The following is a 23,751-nucleotide window of genomic DNA, read 5'->3' as shown; positions in this document are numbered from 1 at the left end:
AAAGCCAGTCTGATCCCTGCATGACTCCACGGCTATTATCAAGGCCAGTACCAAACAGACCGATCTGGATTCAGCTGGCCAGCCAGTGAATTGGGGCACATTTGGAAAGCTAACAAGAAGGGCCGGCTGTACAGGCATGCGCAAGGGAATCTAAGAGCGAGAATTGCTAGGTGATTTCTTTCCATCAGGGCCTAAATGTCCATATACTTGTAACCGTCACTATTCCAGGGGCATTAGTGCGGCATTAGGCCACGCGCTGCCTCCTCCCGATGTGCATCAGAAGCTGCACTTCAGGGCTCAGTGAGAGACCTCTTCTCCAGACTGCATGCATGCCAGGCTGGTCTTAGACACCTCTCCTCAGATAACCACCAAGCCAACAGCGTACTCCTTCAGCTGCAGCTGAGAGGGTGGCAGCTACAAAGGCGGCTCCAAGTCCCAATCTTGCAGCAGGTCCCCAGCTAACTAGAGCAGCTTGGAGACTGCTCTAAAGTCTGCCTAGCTGCCCACGCCCCCAAGAGGCCCGGGCCGTTCTAGAGCCAAGGACTGCCAGAGCAGAGCAGAGCAGAGCAGCACTGTTTCTACACCCTTTTCCCGATCAATCACTACACAGGGCTCTGGGAGGAGATGCTGTGGAGTCATTACAGTGGCTCTATGCCACTTGGTGAAACCCCTTATTATGGGGGACTCCTGGGTAGACCGTTAAGCCAGCTTTATGGCCTGTTTGCACAGCCGAAGCGCACAGATGGGTCATGAATCCGGTCCAACATCCTCATAAGAGACCATCCAGCATGTGTGTTTTATAGCAGCATAGTCAATACAATCAAGCAGACAACTACAATCCTGGTGCTCAGTTGGGTCTGAATGACTGACGGGCAGAAGCAAGCTGGACTTTCTAAAGCAAAGAACACTGGGATGTCTCAGGTGAGAACCTTCCTTATTTCACACTGGGTATGTTTCGTTTCAAAGGCTATTGTGAGTCAGGTACTCCTGTGACAGAGACGAGTATCTCGTAAGGAAGGTGCAGGCTGGGTACGCCCAGAGACATCTCTAGCCACCAGTTCAGTTCGCTTTCTGACCGGAGTGTTCATGAACCCCTTTTTAACCAGCACGACTAGAACCATCCCCGAGCTCCAAAGCGGCACTAGAGCGACCGGCCTCCTGCCCACCACAGCATCCCAACATGCCAGACTGTGTCCGAAGTGGCATGGCCAGTATCCGAAGTCTGAGGAGCTGCTGTGGGTGCTCATGTTCTGTGACCAAGAGCAGGGAAGAGAAAGCCGTGCCTTTCTCAAGGAACCCATAATGACTGGAAGTTATGAAAACATCACACTTCAGCTGTCACAAACGACAGGCTACTCTTCAGATGGCATGTCTTCACCAATCCAAACTGAAAGGGACCCCCTCGTGTTCAAAGCATCCTTTAAGAATCCAAATGGCTCTGAAACCTTATCAGTGTTAAAACCTGCCTTAGCCGGCCACGCTGCATGGCTGCTGAGCTGGGACTGATTCACCCTGCATCCACAACCTGGAGGAAACTTCCCTACCCAACCACACATTAATAGAAGCACGCAATGCTGGACTGGCATTTTGAAAGCTGTTTTGTCATCACAGGAATGAGCTCAAGATCCTGGTTTTATCCAGTTGGCCAGGATTCAGTGCAGACCGAATAATCCAGCCTGGAAATTTTAGCTCTTATTGTCAAGCTGGACTGGCCTTAATGACAACTGAGTTTTCGAGAGAGAGACTTGGCAACAATCTCCCACAATTCCCCCGGAAGCACAGGCAAGTTCTCCTGCAATTGACTAGGAAAGAATTCTGGTGCATCTCAGCACACAGAGCCATGAGCTATGCCCGCAGACACACACAGGTGAGCCGAGGAACAGTGAGGACACAGTAAGGTGCGTAGGGCTTTGCTGTGGGGATGCTTGCCCCCGAGGTAGGTGAACCTAGGTGCTCAGACCCAGTGCCAATCACCCGGGTTAACTGTGTAGTAAAAACATGATCTAAGAGTGCCCCTTCCCCCCCACACACACTATATTTTCCTCTGTGAAACTAGCCCTGAACACCTGACTCAGGTTTTATTTGTGTCTGCGGGGAGCTCTGCTGTTAGCAGAAATGCACCGGTGGGCAAACTCCTCCTGGAACGTGCTTGGACCAGAACAAGGTAACAGTGCCGTTACACGTGAGTTCAGGGTGCTTAGTACCCACCGTGAGCCTCCCAAATCCTGAACTAAGGGCATGTTTTCACTGCAGGGAAAACTCGAGTGATTGGCACCCAGCTCTAGCCTAGCCTAGCCGTGAGTCCTGCAAAGCCCTGCCCACATGACTGTCCCCACTGGCGCTGGGCTCCCTGTGTGTGTTGCTAGGACTGCTGGGGGCACATCCCATCCTAGCGGATTCTTTCCCTGTGAATCGTGGGAGATCGTGTGGGAAGGAGGTGAAAGGCAACACACAGGTTAGACCCTCAGTTCACTCCGCAGTGAAGACGTAGCTTGAGAACCTAAGGCCAGATACCCCTCAAGTCAGCGGTAGTTTTGCCTGAATTAAAGATGCAGGATTGGGCCCTGACATCCGTAAAAAGGGTTTCACCAACGTGCTGCATTTAGTGTTGTCCTGTTAATTCATAGAGCTGCTCACGTAAGCAACAAGGGAAACCAGTAAAATACCATCAGTCCTCACAAAGTCCAGATGGGACTGATTCCTTGATGCCTAGACCAAACTTGCAGAAAGACACGTGTGGGGCGCAGGGGAAGAGCGTGGAACAGAACTGACACCAGGTGTTGCATTCCCTTGAGCACACGCTAACCAGCCCCCCAAGATTTGTATCACATGCTGAACCAACCAGGCTTTGAAACGTGTCCGCTTAAAAGGAGTTTAGAAGATCTCGCAGTGCAGAACACTGGACTCCTCATTCCAGCAGGTGCATGGGCCAGCTACAAAGCAATGCATGGACTTTGAAGAACTCTGGGCTGTCCTCAACGGGGAATAATGATACATTGCTCCCACCATGAACCACCACCACCCACAGGTTCTCGGTCTCTACAGCAATTCTGAATGATCCTGCTAATCCACTAACTCCCTGAGTTATGAAAGCTCACCCCAGCTGACAAGGACAGCAATCATCTCGGCAAGAACAGAATGGTGCGTGGTTGTGCCCAGGACGGGTTAAGGTGAGAAAACTTGATGGTGGGAAATTAAAAAAAAAAAAATTAACAAAATCAGTCTGATTTGATGTAAAATTTCTGCAGTTGGGGCAGCAGCAGGTTTAAACTTCTACAGATCTTATGGCATGCAAAGATGTGCTAACATTTTTCTCATTCATTCTTTTATGGCCTTTGAAGAAAGAAGTGTAAGTGACATATATGAGGATTAAACAGGATGAAAATCAGCCTTGTAACAGTGAGTGCACAGAAAGTGCAGATTCTGTGGAAAACAGACATGGGGAACTCTCAGAAAAACCAGCCCAGGTTAACAGAGAAATACACAAAATACACAACAGAGAAATACACAAAATGTTCCCTTAATGCCTTTAGCAGATGCCCTACATAAGCCAACCCTGTGGCAGTACATTTTCAGCCAAGAATTCATTCAAGTTGTGGCCAAATGTAGCAATCTTGATAATCCTATTAGAACGGTGTAACCAGATTGTGAGAAAATGTACAAGGCCGGCTACATAAATCTGCCCTAACAGGGTTATATGACAGGATTGTGATTACAATAAATCTCAAACCTAAACATCGTTATACCCTTGGCTTTGGTTGAGGGGACTGGATTTAAGTGGCGTGGATTGCCTCCGCCAACCTCTCGCTGGTTTCAAATTGCATTGTCAGCTGGGGAAAGCTGCTCCCAAATACTTGTCTGTTCACATTTGACCTTTGTACGCTCAGCAAAGATAGCGCTAAGCCTCACGCAAAGAGAGGGGGGCTTCGGAGAGCTCTAATTGGGATATTGTCTAGCACAGGCTTAGATCAACTGACAGGCTCCTCTTTCGAGTTTAAGCTCCACTCATTTACCCAGTGGGTAAACTGAGTCAGAAAGCTACCTGATGTCTCAGTGTTTATAGTCCTAGTTTTATGTGGCCTGTGTGTCAGCTGCAGACTTTTGCTTGCAGCATTTTGTCTGCCACTCAAAAGTTATTCTTTTGAAAGTGGCACCAGAGTTAACCCAGCTCTGAGCTGAATTAAGGGAAGCCCCAGAGCAGCCAACTGCTTTCCCACTAAGCACATCACGTCTGAGTGCAAGAGCCAGGAGAGAGGGCAGAGGTGACACACTCAGAGGCAGCACACAGGGGCACAATGCTTAAAATTCTATTGAAAATCATCTGCGAGCCAGGGCGATGCTGCCACGGGCATCTGGAGCCCACGCGGATTCCCGGAGCTAGCGGGAGCTGGGAGCACTATCACATCTCAGGGGGAAGAAAGGCCCATATGCCACCCTCACGACACCCTCTGGTGCTGACACGGAGTGCGTAGGGAGGCTCCAGAAGGGAAGGTGGCTGTACCGCGAGGTCCTTGCGACAGGCAGGGGTGAGGTTAGTGGAAGCCACGGATCCAACGGACACTGCACTGCTGGGAAAGGCCGTTTCCACTCCGAACAGTGGAGCAGGGTGGTCAGTCACAACCCACCTTCCTCCTGCCCCCACGGGCACAGAACTAACGGCCTCCGCTGACATGGATTCCAAAAGGATCCCCAAACCTCTCAATACCAGCAGCCATGATCAAGCCGTGGGCCCTGCCCCCTCCCCCACCAACCCACACGTGATCCGACAGGTGGTACCTCGGGCTGGACTCCAAGGCGGCTTGCTCTGCACACAACGGCCCAGGACCAGCAACTCCTGCACCCGGCGGCAGATCAGGGCATGGAGCGGGGTGCACCTGGCTATGCACCAGCATGAAATAAAATCTCAGCAGCACGCAGACAATCCCCGGGTCTAGGTCACATCACAGAACACAAACAGCACCGCCTCCCGGCTCTGGGAGGGCTTGGCGGAGATCCGCACCTGGCTGAGGCTGCATGCTGGGAAGGGGGAGGGGATGCTGAGAGGAAAGCGCTGTAAAGCGCTCACTGTATATAGAACGCCACCCTCTGCCCGGTTCTTAGGGCAGTCCATTTGTCCCGCACCAAGGCTGCATTCAACAGCCACACCTCAAACACGGCTGCTAGTCCCCATCCGTGGGAGGCTCTGTCGGTAGGATTCAGTCACAGCAGAGGGAGCCGTGCTATCATGACCTCCAGGACTGGTTACTGCACCTAGGTACGAGCGCACTGATCTTAAAAAGCCCTGAGCTTGGTTCAGGACACGCCTACTGCCCAGTGCTGCAGGCTGCCAAAAGCACTTTGCCTCTATGCTCTGCTCCTCTTTAATGAACAGGTGACATTTGAGGTTTTAGCCCTCACCCTCTGTGGAACAGGCCTGAATTACCCAGGGACCATGTCACCTTGCACCATCATGGCCCAGCTCCCACCAGCCTGGTGCTCTCTACATTCCCTGGAACAAAGGTACCATCAATCCCGAGGCCAGGCTCGTCAAGGAAGCAGACAGAGCTTTCCCACCGGCTGGCCCATCAGCCTGGAACTCATTGCCAGAAGAGATCAGAACAACCCCAGAGTCAGTTCCTCCGGAGCAACATGCATAACCATGTCGTCTCTGACTGGACATTCCTGTGGTGCCTCCACTAACAAAACCCCTAAAGCAAAGCCAGCCCTGATGACTGGGAAGAAGAGAAAAACCTATCTTGATCTGCTCACACAGTATTGTTGGGAGTTGGTCAGCTGACACAGCGATGGGTGCTCTGGGGGAATGTAGGAGCTAGATGGAGAGAGATAGAAACAATCACTGTCTCACATGTTATGACGACTCTGCTTCCACTATGCGATTGTTTGCTATGCCAAGTTAATTATTAACTTTAATCAGGAAATACACTTCATCAAAAACTAGTTTCTTAACTGAACAAGTCCAGATGTCATCCCGGCAGGATCTCACTGCAGCTGTAGATGTGGACAGCTCAAATTTGCACAGGAGTAAAATATGCAGAGTTGGTCATTTTAAAGTCTTGCCACAGAATCTAAGCTCTCATTTAAAACAAACGAAGCGTCTAGCCCTTCTAAATGCAGAGACTGCAAATCAGTGACTGCATTCCTCTTACACTGAGACAGAGGTGCAAACTCCCAAAGTTAGTTAATAAAGTCTTAATTGAAGTCTAAGTATGGCAAGGTAAATGCAAACACTTAACCATTTCCCTGCTGAGACTCAGATAATGCCCTGTCTGCTGCGTCTAGACACACAGGCTACAGGCTTATCTACAAGCCAACTGGAATCAAAGTAACAGAATCTGTGTCAAAGACATGCCCTGAAATAACTACAGGTGTAAATTAAACCAGTTCAGTTACGTCAGTTCCAGTTTGTGTGCAGAGAAGCCCTCCTTCCTGACGTTCCAATCAACTCCAGGGGAATCGTTAAAATGCATGCACCTCAAAGCCACACCCTAGGTGCAGAGCACTACAGCTACTCACGACAACATCCCATTCCAAAGAGCGCCCTGCTTAACCTGTTCTGAGGTCTCCACAGTGACGGGGCCTCTATCAGCAGCCTTGGTAGACTGTTCCACCAGCCAACTTCTCTTAATGTCAAGACCATTCCCTTCACATCTAAGCTAAACTATTCCTTCCTTCGCTTCAGGCCATGCATGGCTCCTAGATCAATCCTTCTGAAAGATCCTTCGTTTGAACGGCTATCTCCAAATGTAATTTTGCATTGTGGTCTTGTACAGTGGAACTGACACAAGATTTAAACTTGCCACCTTGGAAATTAAAGGCAAACATTTTATTAATAAAAAACCACTTTGGAATTAGTGGATAAAAAGCATTTTCTTCTCACTTGGCATTATAGATTTTGGATGGATACAAAACAAAAAATCTGAAGCCCAATCACTCATTGACACCTCAAAGTTGAACGGTCTGGATCCAAGTCATTTCTCCAATTTTTCTGTCTGTATTGAGAAATTACAAAAAGCATTTCCTCAGCAGAAAACGGGGCACTACTTCCACTGGTCTATCCCCCTTCTTCCACAGACGTGGATTGCGCCTAACAATAGTTTTTTTACAAAGTAAAACAGACTAGAAGATTTAAAAGGACCACCCGGCGTGTCGGGAGGAGGATGAGATGGGAAGGAATGCTTAGCAAAAAAAACTGGTAAGAACTCTTCTGTGCTCGAGTGTCTGCAGCAAATTACGCATTTCACTGGCGAGTGTGAGAAACATGAATCAGTTTATGGAAAGTGAATGCTCCCATAAATCCTTCCTCTATTTCCCCATCTGCAAATTACTTCATTAACCAAATGTACAGTAAACTGGTTGAAAGTTACAAAAGGCCAGGCTGTCAAGTGTGCTGCAGCCCCCAGCTGCTGGCATTGGGATTTCTATGGCCAGATTTCCAAAGGAAATCAAAGCATCAAACATGCCGAGTGCTTCTGACCACTCCTCGTGGGGCCGAGGTGGGAGCTGGGCTCTTTGGAAAGTTCTGGCCACAGGGACACGGTTTGGAGAAAATCTCTCAAACCAAGGATGATTGCTCAGCCTGCAGGGCAGAAGTCAGGCTCTCCTTCCCTAAGGGTCTGCCCCTGAGAGAAGGGAAGCACTCCCAGTTCCCAGTGACATGGCTTGGAGTTCAGCCCCCCTCAGCAGGCATATCGTGCCTTCAGTTTTAAACTCCTGGCGTGATACAGTCGGTTTTGAGGGTCAGGACAATGGGCGTGATGCTGCTACAGCTGGAGCCAATGGCAAATCTCTCCATGATTTCAACGGGAGCAGGTTGGGCTCTCAGTCCAGCAAACATTTACACAGGTATTTACATCCCCGTGAGGGCAAGTCATGCCATTCGAGTCCGTGGGACCAGCTATGAACTTCAAGTTCAGCCTGCGCACCACTAACTAGAGTCACGTCTCAACCGCATGCAGGCCCTGATTCTGCAATGATGCCGTTTGCACCCTTATAGGGGATTGCACTAAGAGAGACACGAAGCACCACGAAGGGGGAACTTTTAACAAATGAGGTTTGAAAGAGTATGAAAGGTGAAGGCAGGAAAACAAAACAAAGAGACAGACCAAGGGTGGAGACAGTCCCAGCCTTTCCACACTCACAGACCTTACACAGAGCTGAGGACAAGCAAAGGGAATTTAAAAAGCCATAGAAAAATGCAGCATGGTTAAAAGCATCATACAGAGTGTGTTCACGCTGAACAGGGATCATGTCAAAGCAGGGAAGGCAGCCCAAGTTAGTAAAGATCAGAAACCTTTGGCCAGTGCAGTAGGACAGAGCCATATAAACAACAACCAGGAGGAAGTTAGAAGAACAGCCCCAGCCAAAGAGCAAAACCTCTCGGAGAGTGAATGGGAAGTGATTTCTTTGCACCCCGGAAGATGCCAGAGAATACCTGCCCAAGGTTCTCTCTTTGCAGCCAATGACGGTGGTGCAATGTCAAAGATAGAGGTCTCAAAAGAGAAGAACTCCAGACATTCCATTCCAATATCAAGCCAGTACCTAAGGGAAGTTCATCTGCAACTTCTGTGAATCTGAAGAGCAGAGGACCCAGCTACTAGGAACGTGTAATTCATTAGCAGGAACCAATATGGTCATCGAGTCCAGTGTTTCTCAACCTTTTAAGCAGCAAGTACCCTCTAACCTCTGAAAATTGGAATAAGGACCCAACACTCCATTTTCCAGGGGATTTTATATTTACAGACTAACGTGAGCCCTGTGTTGGAGGAAGGGCTGAGTATACAAGGCCGTGATAGGACAGATGTCAGATCTAGTGTGGGAGGGTTACCACCTTTACACCGGGGTGCACAGCTCAAGTGTGTACCTGGGCTAGAGGTGATGTTGGCCGAAGCGAAGAGGCTTTGAGCGGCATGCTGATGCTGGGGAATATAAAACGCCGCGCCAGATTTTTTGCCATAGATTTGAGAGGAGGAAGGGGTGAGAGAGAGGGAGAGAGAGACAGACAGGACAAAGAGGGTACCTGGTGAAATCTGGGGCTGTCAGAGTTGGCAATGTCACTGCTCAGCTACAGCAGTGACATTGACACGTTTTCTGGGCACTGGGCTTTGATCCAGGGAGAGGAGCTGCCACCTGGGCAAGCTGCAGGCGGCTGCTGCCTGGCTGCCAGCCCGGGAGGTGGGCGACTGCCCCCCCAATCCGAGCTGGGGCAGAGGAGGCTTCCACGCCGGCTGGACCCAGGGATGTGGGCAGGCGGTTGCTGCCCGTCTCAAGCCGGGGCACAGGTGGCTGTCACCCAGCTGCAAACCCAGCTCACAAGATGCAGGAGGCTGCCAGCGGCTCCCACCTGGGAGCTGGGACCTGGCAGGAAGTGTGCAGCTGCCGCCCGCCTCCCCCAAGAGCTGGAGGCCACTGCCTGCCTCTCAGCTGGGAGCTGTCACCTGCCTTCCCCAGAAGCTGGGGGCTGCTGCCTGCCTCCCAGCTGGGAGCTGGGACAGGGTGGGAAGCGGGCGGCTGCAGCTTGGCTTCCCGGGACTGTGGCAGCTGCCGCCCCCCTCCCAGCTGGGAGCTGGAACCGGGTGGGAAGCGGGCTGCTGCTGCCTGCATTCCCCAGAAGTCAACAGCTGCCGCCTGCCTCCCCTTCACTCTATTTTTTCCTGGGTACCTCCTGCCTGTGTCTCACATACCCCCAGGGGTACACGTACCACAGGTTGAGAAACTATGATCTAGTCTGACCTCCTGCACAATACAGGTCACAGAACCTCGCCCACCCACTCCTGTAATAGACCCTAACCTAGGACTGCATTTCTGAAGGCCTCAAATCATGGTTTAAAGACTTCAAGGTACAGAGAATCCACCAGCAAATGACCTGTGCCCCATGCTGCAGAGGAAGGTGAAAAACCCCCAGGGCCTCCGCCAATCTGCCCTGGGGGAAAATTCCTTCCCCACCCCAAATATGGCGATCAGCTAAACCCTGAGCATGTGGGCAAAACTCACCAGCCAGACACCCAGGAAAGAATTCTCAGAACTACATCACAGGCCATTAGGCATATCTACCACTAGTAGTCAAATGAGAGGAGGAGTGATTTCTAGTCAGCCTGTTAAAACCAAGATTTGTAATTAACACATAATTAACATAGCTCCCTGAACAAACAGGCAGAACAAAGCTCTTGTATTAAAGATTTACAGTATCGCTAAACCCAAGGATCCAAAAATCAGACCCCTCCAAAAAAAAAAAATATATATATATATATATATATATATATCTATCAAGAGACTGGCTTAAAAAACATGAGATTTAAAATAATAATAATACATTTGGGCTTCTTTTCCCTTGCCTTCTGGTGTCTAAGTCTCTAGGGCTCATTCAGGTCACATTTTCAAGCTTTTCTCTGCAGCCGCGAGGCTAGAAATATACTTGAATTTTTCTAATGAAAACAGGTTCTCATGTAATCACTTGATTCTAGCAGCTGGGGCTTTAAGAAATCTTGAGAGCATGATACAATCAGGAGACTTGGCACCTCTGTTCTGAGCGAGTTTCCAATCGACATGTCTAAACCCTCTAAAAAAACCTCCCACAAAACAGGAAAGACTTCGTGTTTTTGATATTTGAGACTAAAAGGAACAAACAAAAAACAAGCAAAAACATACTGTCTTTGGAGGGTAAATATACTCATGGTGAAATCCTGGCCCCACTGAAGTTGATGGCAGAACTCTCATTCACTTCACTAGGGCCAACATTTCACTCCCAAACTTTTTAGCCTTCTTTATTCACCATAAAGAAGCAAAGCAAGGGCACAAACTGATTTTTCCCCACCGCAGGTCATCTTGATCGGCACAGTGCATGCAGGAAAGGCAAAGGATGCAATCAGACTGACAAAAGTCCCCATCTCCGGGGCCAGAGGCAAAGTCCTTTCGGGAATTAAAAATTACTTAGAAGTTAAACTACCCGGCCAATTAATTCTCAGCCCGGAAGGGGTCAATAGTGGGTGTCTATGGGGTATATGCATCAGGAGATTTGGAGCCTGACTGTGCCAAGCCCTGGACAGGGAAAAGGGGGGAGGGGGGAAGAGTTGCCAGGAGCCCTCCCCTCCATGCTCCAAGCAGGGACAGGACTGAGGGTCACCCACATCGGTACTAGGCTCCCTGAAATGTACAGGGAAGGGACAGGGTGTGTCCTGCACATGAACCTCGTGGAGAGAAGGCAAGGCGTATCACAGTAAGTGCACTCCTTAATGCCCACTCCCTCCCCTTTACAATGGCCCCCATCGAGGGTGCATCCCCCCAGATCTGCATTCAGAGGTTCTCCAGGTCAGAGTCCCTGAATTCAAACATCGGTTCTTGTTAGACAGACTCACTGTTACTCAGACTTGGTCACGCCACGTCAAACCCGTTTTCCTCTTACCTGGGAAAAATTCAGCCCATTCAGCGGATGGCACTGCTCCTCCACTTTCTCTACAGCCCCAGTCTGCTTCCTCAGGCGCTCGGCTTCCTGGGCCAGGTAGAGATCCAGGACAGGCACGCCGCGCGACTTAACGTCCACCTCGGTCAGAGAGTTCACCATCAGCATCACCCACACGGGTCTCTTCCGCTCCCAGTTCCCAGCGATGGCGTTGAAGAGGTAGTCAGCGTACAGCCCTTTGCCCCGCTGGTCCGGCGTCATCCAAGAAGGCATCATGAGCTTGACGTACTCCAGGTGGCGCTTGAGCCGGCGGTAGATGTCTCGGGGCAGCACGTCCTGGAGGTTCTCGCCCTGCGGCAGCAGCTGGCAGCTGGTGAGAGCGGAGATGGTGTAGGGGTCCGTGAGGTCCAGCTCAAAGTAAATGATGTGGCTGTGCTGGAAGGCCTTCTTGGAGTTCTCCGGGATGAAATCCCAGACCCGGGTATACGGGACATGGATGGTGCCAAAAAAGTAAGATGGAGGGTCTCTTTTTATAGTCCACAGGAAGGAGTTCAGCTCCCTCTGCTGAAGAGGAGAGAAACACAGCAGAGTAAACAAATGGCACCAGGCTGGAGGGGCGAGGCAGGGGGAGCAAACCACACAGAGGGGAGAGGAGAGAAATACCCATGGCAAGTGATGTATGAGCAGGAGTCTGCTGGGAAACCCAGCTGTCCATAGTTACACTGTTTTCACAGGGTCTCCTTGAGGCAGGCAAGTCGGCACCCCAGATACAAGGGAGGACCCCACGCCATAGCTGGCTGGTGGAGTTACTCTCTGTGCCCGCAGGAACAGCCCTTCTTTTTAAAGGAAGGCAGTGCTACCAAGTGGATAGGGCACTGGGCGGGTACTTGGGTTCTATTCCTGGCTCTGCCACTGGCCAGCTGGGTGTGGGGGGGGTCACTTCACCGCTCCATGCCTCAGTTTCCCTGTCTGTTAAATGGGGATAATGAAACTGAGCTCCTTCGCAAAGTGCTTTGAGACCTACTGCTAATCAGAGCTAGGCACGGTGATCATCAAAGGGGGCCCTGCTAAGCTTTCGGGAGTGTGGTTGTTTTTTCAGCTTGTGAGACTCCTTTGGTAGTAAAATGCCCTCTGTCTTACTTGGGTTTTTTGTTGTGTTTTTTTAACACTAAAACCCCATTTTCATTATTTTTTAATAATAAAAACACAGAGGTTCTGGCCTTTCCATCTCACAGAAAAACCCAAGTGAAAGAGACTTCAGCCCTGCCCTTGATGACATCTCTACGCGAAGATACCCGTGAAGGAGCGGAGTGTGACTTAGACAGCCTCCCTTGAAGGCATTTGCACCCCAGCCATGGAGTGTGTCAAATGCTGCTATTGTTTTGGTGAAATAGATTTGCTGCCACTATCCCACCATCACCTCCACCCTTCCATCTCTCCACCAGTCCAAGCCCATGTTTTAGCATCCATGGATTGTTTCTCGGGCCCTACAGGAAAATGGAAACACATGCATGGAGACAGAAAACTTTCATCAAGGAAACTGCCTTGACACAGCTCTTAGTGATGCAAATATGTTTGGAGAAGGACTGCCCCTGAAAAACTTCACATCCTTGGAGAGATTCCGAGTAAACAAGTAACATGACAAATAACCGGCACACGGACATGCTGGGTAAGGAACATACAGCGTAGCTACCTTAGTTGCAACAAACCGTACAGCTAGTTCCAAAAACAACCCTGCTCTGTGGCGGATTAAATTTCAGTGTCTGGTTCTCAGACTTCGCGGTGTTTGTTTTAATAGAGAATGATTTAAAGAGTTCCCTTAGAACTGATCATAACAGCTCAAAGAATTCTAGAGGGCAATGTTGCATCAGGCCTTTGAATGGCCCATGGCAGGACAGTTAATATACACAGGGCCAGATCTTCAGTGACTTCAGTCAATGGAGCTGGGCCACTTCACACCAGCGGATGAACTGTGTAATCTACCATCAGAGTCTGCAATGGGTTCAGTGCTGCCCTAAGAGGCAATCTGCAGGCAGAGCTCCTGACTGTCTGTGCACAAGCAAGGAAGCACAAAACATCTGGCATCTCCGCCCCATCCCTGCACTGCCGGAAGATCTGGCTATCGAATGTCTGGCTCCAGGAGGGGCATCCAGACACACTCAGCTCAAACATATGGTCAGTTTTCAGCCAAAAGATAGCCCCAGAGCTGGGGCTAGATTGAAGTGTGAGAGTATGTTGAGCTTTGATGCCTGCTCTGACTGGTAAATGCAGAACAGGCTCCTTTAGAGAGTTTATTGGAAACACATTGCCTATACGTTACTAGTGGAAACCGAGGGCCAGAAGGGTTAATCTGAAAGCTAATTCCACAGTGGATCATCCCAGACAATGTTTTCTGAGAGCGTTCTACATCAAACACAGCCACAGATCACAGCACTCCACAGCTGAAAACTCCAGCAAGTCCACTTTACTGTCACCAAGGCTGCAGGTCTCCAAATCAAGGAAGGATTGCAGTGTTCTGAGGGAAAATGACACACATGCTGAAGAACTGAAAGACACATCGCACAGTTGCTTTGTGGCTAGCACATCTCAGTAAGATCGTGCCATGCCCTAGCTGCGTTAGACAAGGCACAATTGGAATATGTTACTGACACACATTCCACAAAAACCGCGCTCTGTTGCTGAAAAAGCATTTTCTAGCATGTTGGAATTCCTCTAATGGAGTTCTCGGTCCTCTACTCCCTCATCCTGCAGGAAGCTAAACAAGAGCAAAGGGGTCCTGCTGGCCTGAAGGAAGAGGCTAGGAAAACATAACAGACCATGAGATGCTAGACGGGGAAGGAGGAGGACATGACAGGGACATGAAAAGAACATGAAGAAGTGAATACAGAAAAGAAAGAGGAGAGGAGCATGAAAGAGGAAAAAGCAAGCAGAGAAAGTAGAGGGGGAAGGCTGGAGAGAGAGCTTTAACAGAGGTGGGAGAGGTTTGACAAAGGGAAGGGACAGAAATATGTAAAGTAATAACTAATAAAAGAGACATGAAGCAAAGCCCAATTGATCAAAACACTTCTGCACTTGCCCTGACTTTAGCCGGCATTCAGCGCTGGCCTCAATTTCAAGGCCAAGATTATTTTTTTTAAATGGGTGCCTACATTTAGGCATTAAATAAATGGCCTGATCTTCAAAAGTGCAGAACACCCAGCCACTCTCATTAAAATCAGTGTGATTTTCAAAGTGATGACGTCCCTTTAGAAAGTGTAAGATCCTTTCATTCCCCAGCCTTTTAATTTTAGAGGTGATTAAACCATGTATTAGTTAATAGGGAGACGTTAATGTGGCAAGAAAACAAATGGAGATAAATGGAAGCCAGAGAGGAGGAGTGGCAAGTGGTGTCACTTACTAGCTGCAAGCCAACAAAAAGACAGGAAAGCAGCCACAGGCGTGAAGGGGGTTGAAAGGGCATCCTTTCCTTTAAACAGGTCTGATCTTGTATGTGACAGGCAGGGCACGTGACGAGCCCAGGCTAAAAGGAATCGTAGGGAAAGAGATGCCCCTGGCTAGCTTAAAATGTCATTGGCGCAACTGATTTACCAAACAAAAGCTGCTGGAAGGCGAAAGCCGACATGAAGAGAACAGACCTGTGTCTGGCTGGAACACAAAGGGTGTCGGTGAGGTTCAGCCAGGACCATAAACAAACCCACTGGCACAATAATTGCCATAATACTTACTCACTCTGAGAAACCCAGTGGCCGCTTTATAAAGCAATCAGTTAGATATTGAAAGTACATTATTATTGCAGTACATCTACAGACCAACTGGATCAGGGCCCTACAGTGCTAGGATCTATACAGACAGAGTGAACAACAGGACCTACCAAAGAGCGTGAGATCTGCAAGGACCGTGTACGGTGCTGGAGAAGCCAGCCCAGTTATGCACTCAGCAACGGCTCTCACCCAGCCTTACATGAGATCTCTGTGCATAAAGAGCACTTGGATATTATTACAGACATTTCTGTGCACTAACAGCAGCAACAATTATTACTAATGAGGGCACCTGGGGCCTCCTCACTTCTCTCTGAAAACCGTTACGAGATCTTTCATTCCCACACCAAGAGGCATCAGATGGCAGAATGGGCCTCAATTTACCGTCTCTTTGGAAGGCAGCAGCTCTGACGGGAAAGCTCACCCGCTGTGCTGCACCGCAGAGTCCGCTCTGACGGGAGCCCGGTGCTTGAACACAAGCAGTGCTGTTGGCCAAGGCAGAGCTGTAGACATTGTTGGATGAAGTCAGATCTCCAGCCAGAAGACAGGGCAGGTGTTCAGAGCATTTTCCATCCCCACTCTCCCAGGAAAGCAGGTGCTGTTATGCCCATTTCCCCAGCAAACGTGCTCAGGGGAGGATGGGCAGTTAACCAAAGGGGCTGCCTCTGGAGCTCCCTCATGTTTCTTCCTCCATCTCTTCCTCCCAAATCCATAGCTTTGTTATAGGCCTCAGGCTAGAGGGGATCTAGTATGTTTTCAAAGTAAGGCCAGTTCCTTCGCTGTGTCAGCGCTCTGCTCAGCACACAGAGAATGAGATGCATGGAGAGGAAGGAGGAACTAGTGGTTAAAGCACTAGCCTAGGATGGGGAGACCTGAGCTCAGTTCCCTGCTCTGCCACAGGCTTCCTGTGTGACCTTGGGCAGGTCACTTAGTCCCCATGCACCTCAGCTCCCCATCTGTACAGTGGGGATCTCAGCCTGCCCTGCCTTGCCAGGATGTTGGGGGAATAAATACATCACAGCATGTGAGGTGCTCAGAGACTCAGGGACAGAAAGCCACCGAAGTAACTCAGATGCCAATTGCGGGTGAGACTTTCAAAGCTTTTGCACTGGCCTAGTTCTACTGGCTGGACTCTGGTGAGACCACAGCCAGGCCGAGCGCCTTTGAAAACCCCATCCGGGGAGTGTCACCACGTGCTGATCCCAACTTGCCCCTGTGCACCTCTTCTATAGTTGGGTGTTTTCTCACGTAGCTTAGAGATAAAAGCAAGGCAGCCGCTTTCCCCTGCCCCGTAAACTGGGAGCAGCTCAGCCCAGAGCGAAGTGGCTGGGAGATAACACAGGAAGGGTGGTGAAGCCTGCTCACCCTCGTGGCGCTGTGTAACAACTGGCAGCCACGCGCTCTCACCTCATTTCAAGGAGAACATTTAGCACAAAGTCACTGGGTCCGATTTCCCTTTACACCGAGGCCATTTTACACTGGTCCAACAGTAGAAAGGGGCCGGACAGTGGGCCGCACACTCTATATGTGAAGGCCCTTTTACACTGCCAGAGGAATGCAAAGGGGCCGTGTAACGCTACGAATTTCAATGGCTGAGTCCTGATTTACACCAGCGTAAGAGGAAAACCAGACTCTCAGGATTCAGAGAGGGCTCACACCACCCGCAATTTTAGGCACCAGTCACTTGATCATTTGTATTAGGACAGCGCCTAGATACCAGGAGGAGGAGAGGAAGGATGGGCCTGTGTTCAGGACGCTCTCTTAGGACTTGGGAGACTTAGGTTAAATTCCCTGCTCTGCTACAGGCTGCCTGCATGCCCCTGTACAAGTCTCTTAATCCCCATGGGCCTCAGCTTCCATCAATAAAATGGGGATAACAGCATCTCCCGGCCTCACAAGGTTGTTGTGGATACTACTTTAAAGATTGTGAGGTGCTCGGATACTACAGTGATGAGGGCCAGACAAATACGATAGCCAGAGATCACAGTTCCATTGTGAGAGGCACTGTACAAACACACAGGAGGAGATGGTTTCTGCCTTGAAGAGCTTAAAAGAGTTTGAGGGAAATGGAGAGGCAAAGTGACTCGCCTAAGACCAAGTCAGAGTCACTAGCACATCTAGGAACAGCATCCAGGTCTCCTGGTCTGCAATCCAGCGTCCAGTAGAGACTTTGACCGTTTTGTGTGCACCTTGACTCCCTTTTATTGGTTTTAACGGAGCAGAGGTGCCAGATGCTCTTGCTAAGGGGTATTTCCATCAGCTTTTTCATGGATTTGCTTTTAAGAAATCATGAAATAGAAACCAACCCTGAGATTCGCGTTATTTTAAACCAACAGCAAAAGGTTTTGTTGCAAGTGACGGCTTGCTTTACCAGGAGGACACAAGCAGCACTCACGGGACCGTAACAGCCCTCAAATATACACCTGCTACTTCAGTTGCCAGTTGACATATATGGTTTCATAAGCTGACACAGATCTGTTAGCAGATTAGAGATAAAACCTGCCAAACAGGAAGCTTTATATGACAGCCGCGCCAAGTGTTGTATTGTAACACATCCATCAGGGATACTGTAATTTTCCTCCCCAACAGTTATTTCAAAACCGTTGAAGCCTTGTATTGGCTGCAGTAAAACACTTCAAAGAGACAGAAAATAAGTAATACGACTAAGCAAGGTGAAGAAACAAAGATCTCCAGTGGGATAGCACGGGGCCCTGGTAACTAGAAAGCTAGTGACAAATGAGCAGGAATCTAGACAATCAAGGAGGAAAGGACTCTTCATGCAATGTGGTGCAGTGGGTACAGAGCTGGACTGGGAATCACGAGTCCTGGATTCTAGTCACAGTTGGGTTCTGACGTGCTGTGTGACCTTTGGCAAGTCACATCACCTTCCCACCCTGTGTCTGTCTCGTGTATTTAGACTGTCAATTCTTCAGGGTAGGGAATGTCTCTTACTCGGGGAACACACAGTGGCTCCAGTCTCATTTGGGAACTCTAGCTATTTCTGTAATAATTCACAGCCAGAAATAGAACCCAGATCACCTGCATCTCAGTCCACCCTGCCTCTTTGAATTTACTACCATATTCTTTCCCTCTCTTTTTGTTTAAAGTAATACAAAACTAGGAATACATCCTTCAAGCAGCCCTGAAATCTTACTCTGCATGTGCTTTTTGCACTTCTTCTAATCTATCCCCTTTGTCTGCTTATCTGTTTTGGGGTCCCATCTTGTCACCTTCTACTTAGCTTATTCAAAGCAGGGACTGTGGCCCTGAGCCTCAAAGCTATTTAGGCACCTAACTTCTTTTGGAGATCGGGGCCTATGTTTTTATACAGTGCATGAAATGCCCCCATGCACCTATATGCAAATGGTAAATACATTATTAGTAACATTCTCTTCATTTTTCCCCTTTAAATTACTGACACATACTTAATACCCTAAATCTAGTTTAATGGAGTTTGCCTGGGGATAAGTAGTGCACTGCATACAACCTTTAAAAGAATCCAAATTCAGTACCTTTTTCACCAGAGATGAAAAATAAAACTCAGTTTTCAAACTAAAAGCCAGAATTTACAGCAGACGGGTGAGATAACGTCAAAGGACAAACTGTGTATGCTCTGTTGAAGCAAATATAATGAGGAAAAGTTAGCCATTTAGATTAATTGGCCCGTTTATCATGAACAATACTCCATACACTAGTAAACAGTTACAACTGCTAATCCCTGGGTGCTGGCATTAAACACATAAATATGCATCAACATTTAGCAAAATACACTACCAGATCAAAAGAGTTAGTTCATGAATGGGGAAAATCCTAAATGTTCACAAAAGACTCCCTTGCAAATTAATTCTTTTAAAAGCTTTTTTCCCTGCAGGGAAACATAGAATGTTTTCTACTGTGCCAAAAATTCAGGATTTGGGGAGAATTATTGGCTGCAGCTTTAGCCATAATATGGAGCTTTGACAAGAATGCTCTCTGAAGAATTATTGTTTGCCAGTGCCTTAAAATAGCAACTTTTCTCTTTCAAGACACTGAATACACACACTTGCATCAGGACGGAAGGTCTGAGATCACAGAGGAGGAGGAAAGGTGTAAAAGCAATTTAGGGAGGGAAGAAAAAGCACATCCCTTAATTTGAGGAACTGGTATTTAAAAGAGCTTTATCCACTGCATGCAGAATGGTGACTGTTGTTTAAAAAGAGATGAGTTAGAAGTGTTCATGTAGCATTTCAAGAGTTTGTTTCCCTTATACCCAACACCCCCTTGAAAGTAAGGGCTACTCCTATTTATACAACCTGAAAATAAAATCTATCATTAAATAGTGTCATTTCTCCCACTCTCCTAACGACCTGAGGAAGCAGACTGCCAATATGGAAAACTCCAGGCAGTCTCACATTTTAATGGCATAGTAATCAGGAGATAATGATTCATCATTAACACATTTCACCTCAGGTTTTCCTGACAAAGGGTAAAAGTCTGGTTGCAACCACTGCTGAGGAAAACATGTTGGTGTTTTCAACGGGAAGTTTGCAATTTTCCAGAAATACTATTTTTTTCTGCCAAAAATTTACAGATGCCCCAAAACTTTTTTGTTCTTTAAAGTCTTGCTACAAATTCACACAAGCCCATGGCTTCTCTGCCCCACACTCTGAAGGGAGATGAGCCTGGTCTGGCACCTGGTCTCCAGACATGGCCCATTTTTATGAGGGTGCCGCCACTGATTACACTGAAATCTGGTTCACGTTCTGGCTCCAGTAATAGAGTGGCTGGCTGGAGTTGAAGGCCATCTGTGCTAGGCCCACTCAGGCACCTCTGATGAACTAAGCGTGATACACAGTTGAGTCTATGGTGCTCCAAAGCCCCGATTCCTGACTGAATCCAAGTGGGCAAGTCCCAGACTCCACTGCTGCCTGGTGTAGGGACAGTTCAGTAGGAGGCTGCAGGAGCCAGGATGAGAAAGGGGGCTGCAGGCAGTTGTTTCTGCAGGGAAGTGGGAAGCTGGTTGTGGGAGAGAAGGTCACAAGTGGATAGCGCAATAAAAAGGTATCCCTGGTTGTCCCAGCTGCCAAACCTTCACGTGGCTCCCTGATGACAAGGGTCTCCAAACTGACCCCTCTCCTCCCCCCAGTCAGCTGCTAAACCCTCCCACAGGATCCCTACATCAGTGTGAAACCAAGGGTGTGCTGTGTGCAAAGATGAGCCAATTGTGGATTGGTCACCTCCCTGCACTCTGATGGAGCCTAGCGCCTTTAAGGTCTGCTCTGCACCATGAAACTTGCTAGGTCTGATCATGGCTGGCTGAAATCCCGTTAGCTAGCCCAGAGCTAAACACAAGGAGTGCAAGTAGACAGGGGCAAGCCACGCTGAGTGTCTCCTCCGGTCCATGAGAACAGGCCAGGTGCCTCTGAGCCAGGAGCTGATTCTGACACACTGCAGCACCTAACTAACTAGAGAAAGACTGACGAAGGTTTCCGAAAGCGACAAGTGATTTTGGGTGCCTCGATTTTTGGATGCTTAACTTGAGGCACCTGATAAGCATCTGGTTTCCGGAAGGGGGGTACCCAGAACTTCCTGAAAATCTGGCCCCTTTGAAGTGTTTCAAGTTGGGCACCCAAAAACTGAGGCTCCCAAAAATCACTAGTTGCTTCTGAAAATCTTGGTCTTAACTTGTGTTTAGCATGTTTTGTCCTCATTTACACTTGCTTCGTAACCATGCTCAGCCTGGGTCAGCGAACACCACAGCGAAGGATCCCATTCAGACTGTCAAATTCAACCATGGAGCGATGGCCTGAAAACCAGGTCCGTAACAAGAGACATTTACGTTTACGCCGCTAGCTCATTAAGAGGAATTGTTCTCCTTGGGACTGAGCCTGGGTGTCCAGGTTGGGGGTTGAGCGACAGGCCAGAAATCTATCCAAATAAAGAGTCACAGAAACACAACCAGGTAGCAATTCCGGCAAACAGCACGTCAAAGTCATGGACTGCTGTGGCAGAACTGCCGAGACTCGGTGAAAGCCACGACTCTGAGACGTTCTTTTCTACCGGCAAAGCAAACTGTGACAGTAGATTCAGGCTCAGGTGTGGCTTGCAGCACGGGCGCAGTTTGAGCTCTGCATTGGGGGTGGGCAACCCCAGTCAGGCCATGCCGGGAGGAGGGAGGGGGAATTCCACACCTGCCCAAGACTTGCAGTTTGGGGCAGCAACATCCCCCTCCCCCAACCTACGCCCTGGCTTGGAGCTAAGCTGCCCTGGAGCCCCGTTCTCACCCTGTAGGACACTAAACTCCAGAGGTGAAGAGCAGCTCTGGGGAGCTTGGCAGCAGGTCTCCCTCACCAACAGAAGTTGGTCCAATCAAAGATATTCCCTTGTCTCGCTAACATCCTGGGACCAGCGTAGCTCAGCTAACAACTCCCCGTCGACTTCCCCGGGCTCAGGCGCAGCCTGGGACAGGTCAGCCCCATCTCTCCAGGAGATCGCTGTCCGCCCTTGGAAACCTGCACTCACCCTTTTCTGTGCCTGACTTGGGTGTGCGGACAGTGCTGTGGGTTTGAAGTTGGGGATTTGTGCACGCCCATTCCTAGGGGCACGTCCCCGATTTGCACACACATCAGGCACTGCACGCAGGGGGCGCACACCCTGGCAGAAGTTTGGGCCGCTCGGTGGCTTTGAGCAAGTGACTGTAGTCTCTCAGTCTCTCCATCCGTAGGATGGGCACAACATGCCACAGCTGCCTGCCCCGCGGGGCATGGTGTGGGTGGGTCAGTGGATGTCTGTGCAGCTCCGTGAACACGCCGCACACTACGGCAGTGCCAGGCTGTCCTGCCCCTGTCCCCTGCACCCGTCAGAGCAGGGCGGCAGCAGAACACAGGCCCACAGGCTGAGGCCATCCTCCCTTAAACCGAAAAGGGCGCTCTGCCAATTGCCATCGCTCGGCCTGCACAGGGCTGGCAGGGGCCTGTCACCTTCTGCGCTGGGATCCGCCCTCCTCGGCACCGGGGGCGGCTCGGCCAGAGCTGCTCCGAGCGCCAAGAAAAACCTGCCGCGGGCTCCTTGTGAGAAAGTGGTTTGAGCGACACAGGCCGGGCAGCCCGCACAGCAGGAGTTGGGCTGAGGGCAGCCTGCGGTCCCTCGGCATGCCGGGCCCGAGCGATGGGGACGGACGGACAGGGGAGCACAGGAACAACCACCCCCTCTTCTGCACCTTTCCCTCCCGTCCGAGAACCGATGGGAACCTGGATCGCGCCGGGCAGTTCAGCCCCGAAGGCCCCGCCAGCAAACGGCGCCGGAGCAGCGTGTGTCGCTCGGTTGGGTGCGGCTCCCGGCGGAGCAGAGCGGCCAGGCGCCAGCCGTTCAGACCTGGCTCGGAGTGACACCGCCCGCCTGCCCCGGGCCCGCCGGCTCCCCGGGCAGCGTGCACGGGCCGAGCCGAGCGATCAGCGCCGCAGAAGTGACCCGGCCGAGGCGGCAGCAGCCTGCGCGCCGAGCGGCAGCGGGTTCGCCCCGCGCTCAGCCCCGCACCGCTCCGCACCCCCCGCCCCGCCCGGCCCCCGGACGCTTCTCCCGGACGCTGCTCCCGCCGGCCGGGCCGGGCCGGGCCGGGCCGGGGGGAAGTTGCTTTGCAGACGCCGCAGGGCGGCGGGGATCCGGGTTCGCAGCGGGGCGCTGTGCCCGGCGGGCAGAGGGAGGGGCGGCACCCGGCAGCCTCCCGCCCGGCTCCCCGCGGACCCCCCGCCCCGGCCCCGCCTCACCTTCCTGCGCAGCTCGCAGCCGGCGGGGTCCCGCTCCCGGTCCCGGCTCTGGGCGGCCCCGGCCCCGGCCCCGGCCAGCAGCAGGAGGCAGCCCTGCACCAGGCACGCCCCGGCCAGCGGCACCATCGCGGCTCCGAGCCCGGCGGGACCCGCAGCCCCGGCCAGGGCTGGGCGAGAGACGGCGCGAGTCACCCCGCCGCCCAGCCGCCGCCGCCCGCCCGCTGCCCCCCGGCCCTGCCCGCGGCCCCGGCCCGGCGCGCCATGCCGGGGGACGGAGCGGAGCGGAGCGGAGCGGGACGGGCTCGGTGCGGAGCGGGGACCGGCCGAGCCAGGCTCTTCTGCCGGCCGCAGCGAGGAGGCGCGATTGGCCACGCGCCGGCGGAGCCTGACCCTAAACTTCGCCCGGCCCCGCCCCGGCCCCGCCCGGCCCCAGCTGCCGGGACCCCGCGAGTCCCTCCCCCGCCGCGCCCCGGGCTGGGTCTGCGGCCGGGGCCGGGGCCGGGGCCGGCGCGGAGCGAGCAGCGGGCGGCCGGGCGAGTGAAGGGCTTCTACAGCCGGGACCCGGCTCAGCCCGTCTGCGACCCGCGCAGCGCGGCCCTTTCCGCCAGTCCGTCGGGCGGGGCGGGGCGGGGGTGTGGGACTGAGACCAGCGCTGCCAGCAGAGACAAGCCGGGCTGGGTTCGGGTTAAACCGGCCGGTGCTGCCGGCTGCAGAACACAGCACCTAACACTTCTGCGGCCGGGTCTGTCCCTGCAGGGCTGGGACCGAGACACGCCAGCCGCTGACACGTGTGCGGGGTAGACCAAGGACCGGTTAACAGCACACTTCATTGCCCAGCACAGGCGGAGCTATT

At 51.3% G+C, this 23,751-nt stretch overlaps 1 protein-coding gene across 5 annotated transcripts in view; it reads right to left on the bottom strand.

The window, feature by feature from the left end:
- The window catches only part of TRABD2A (TraB domain containing 2A), a 95,030-nt gene extending 71,788 nt beyond the window's left edge, over nucleotides 1-23,242 (bottom strand). For all 5 annotated transcript variants that reach the window (XM_067553412.1, XM_067553413.1, XM_067553415.1 and 2 more), the window contains exons 1-2: nucleotides 22,899-23,242; nucleotides 11,399-11,959 (exon numbers count right to left, since the gene is read on the bottom strand). In XM_067553412.1, the coding sequence (XP_067409513.1) occupies nucleotides 11,399-11,959; nucleotides 22,899-23,024 (687 nt within the window). In that variant the 5' untranslated portion in view covers nucleotides 23,025-23,242. The remainder of the gene's footprint in view (nucleotides 1-11,398; nucleotides 11,960-22,898) is intronic.
- Nucleotides 23,243-23,751: the final 509 nt, after the last annotated feature.

This window comes from Emydura macquarii, unplaced genomic scaffold, assembly GCF_026122565.2.
Source record: "Emydura macquarii macquarii isolate MOO-44397 ecotype Brisbane River unplaced genomic scaffold, CSIRO-AGI_Emac_v2 contig_1451, whole genome shotgun sequence".
NCBI classification, from domain to species: Eukaryota; Metazoa; Chordata; order Testudines; family Chelidae; genus Emydura; species Emydura macquarii.
The sequence above is the reverse complement of the archived record's forward strand: the minus strand, read 5'-3'. Positions and strand labels throughout refer to the sequence as shown.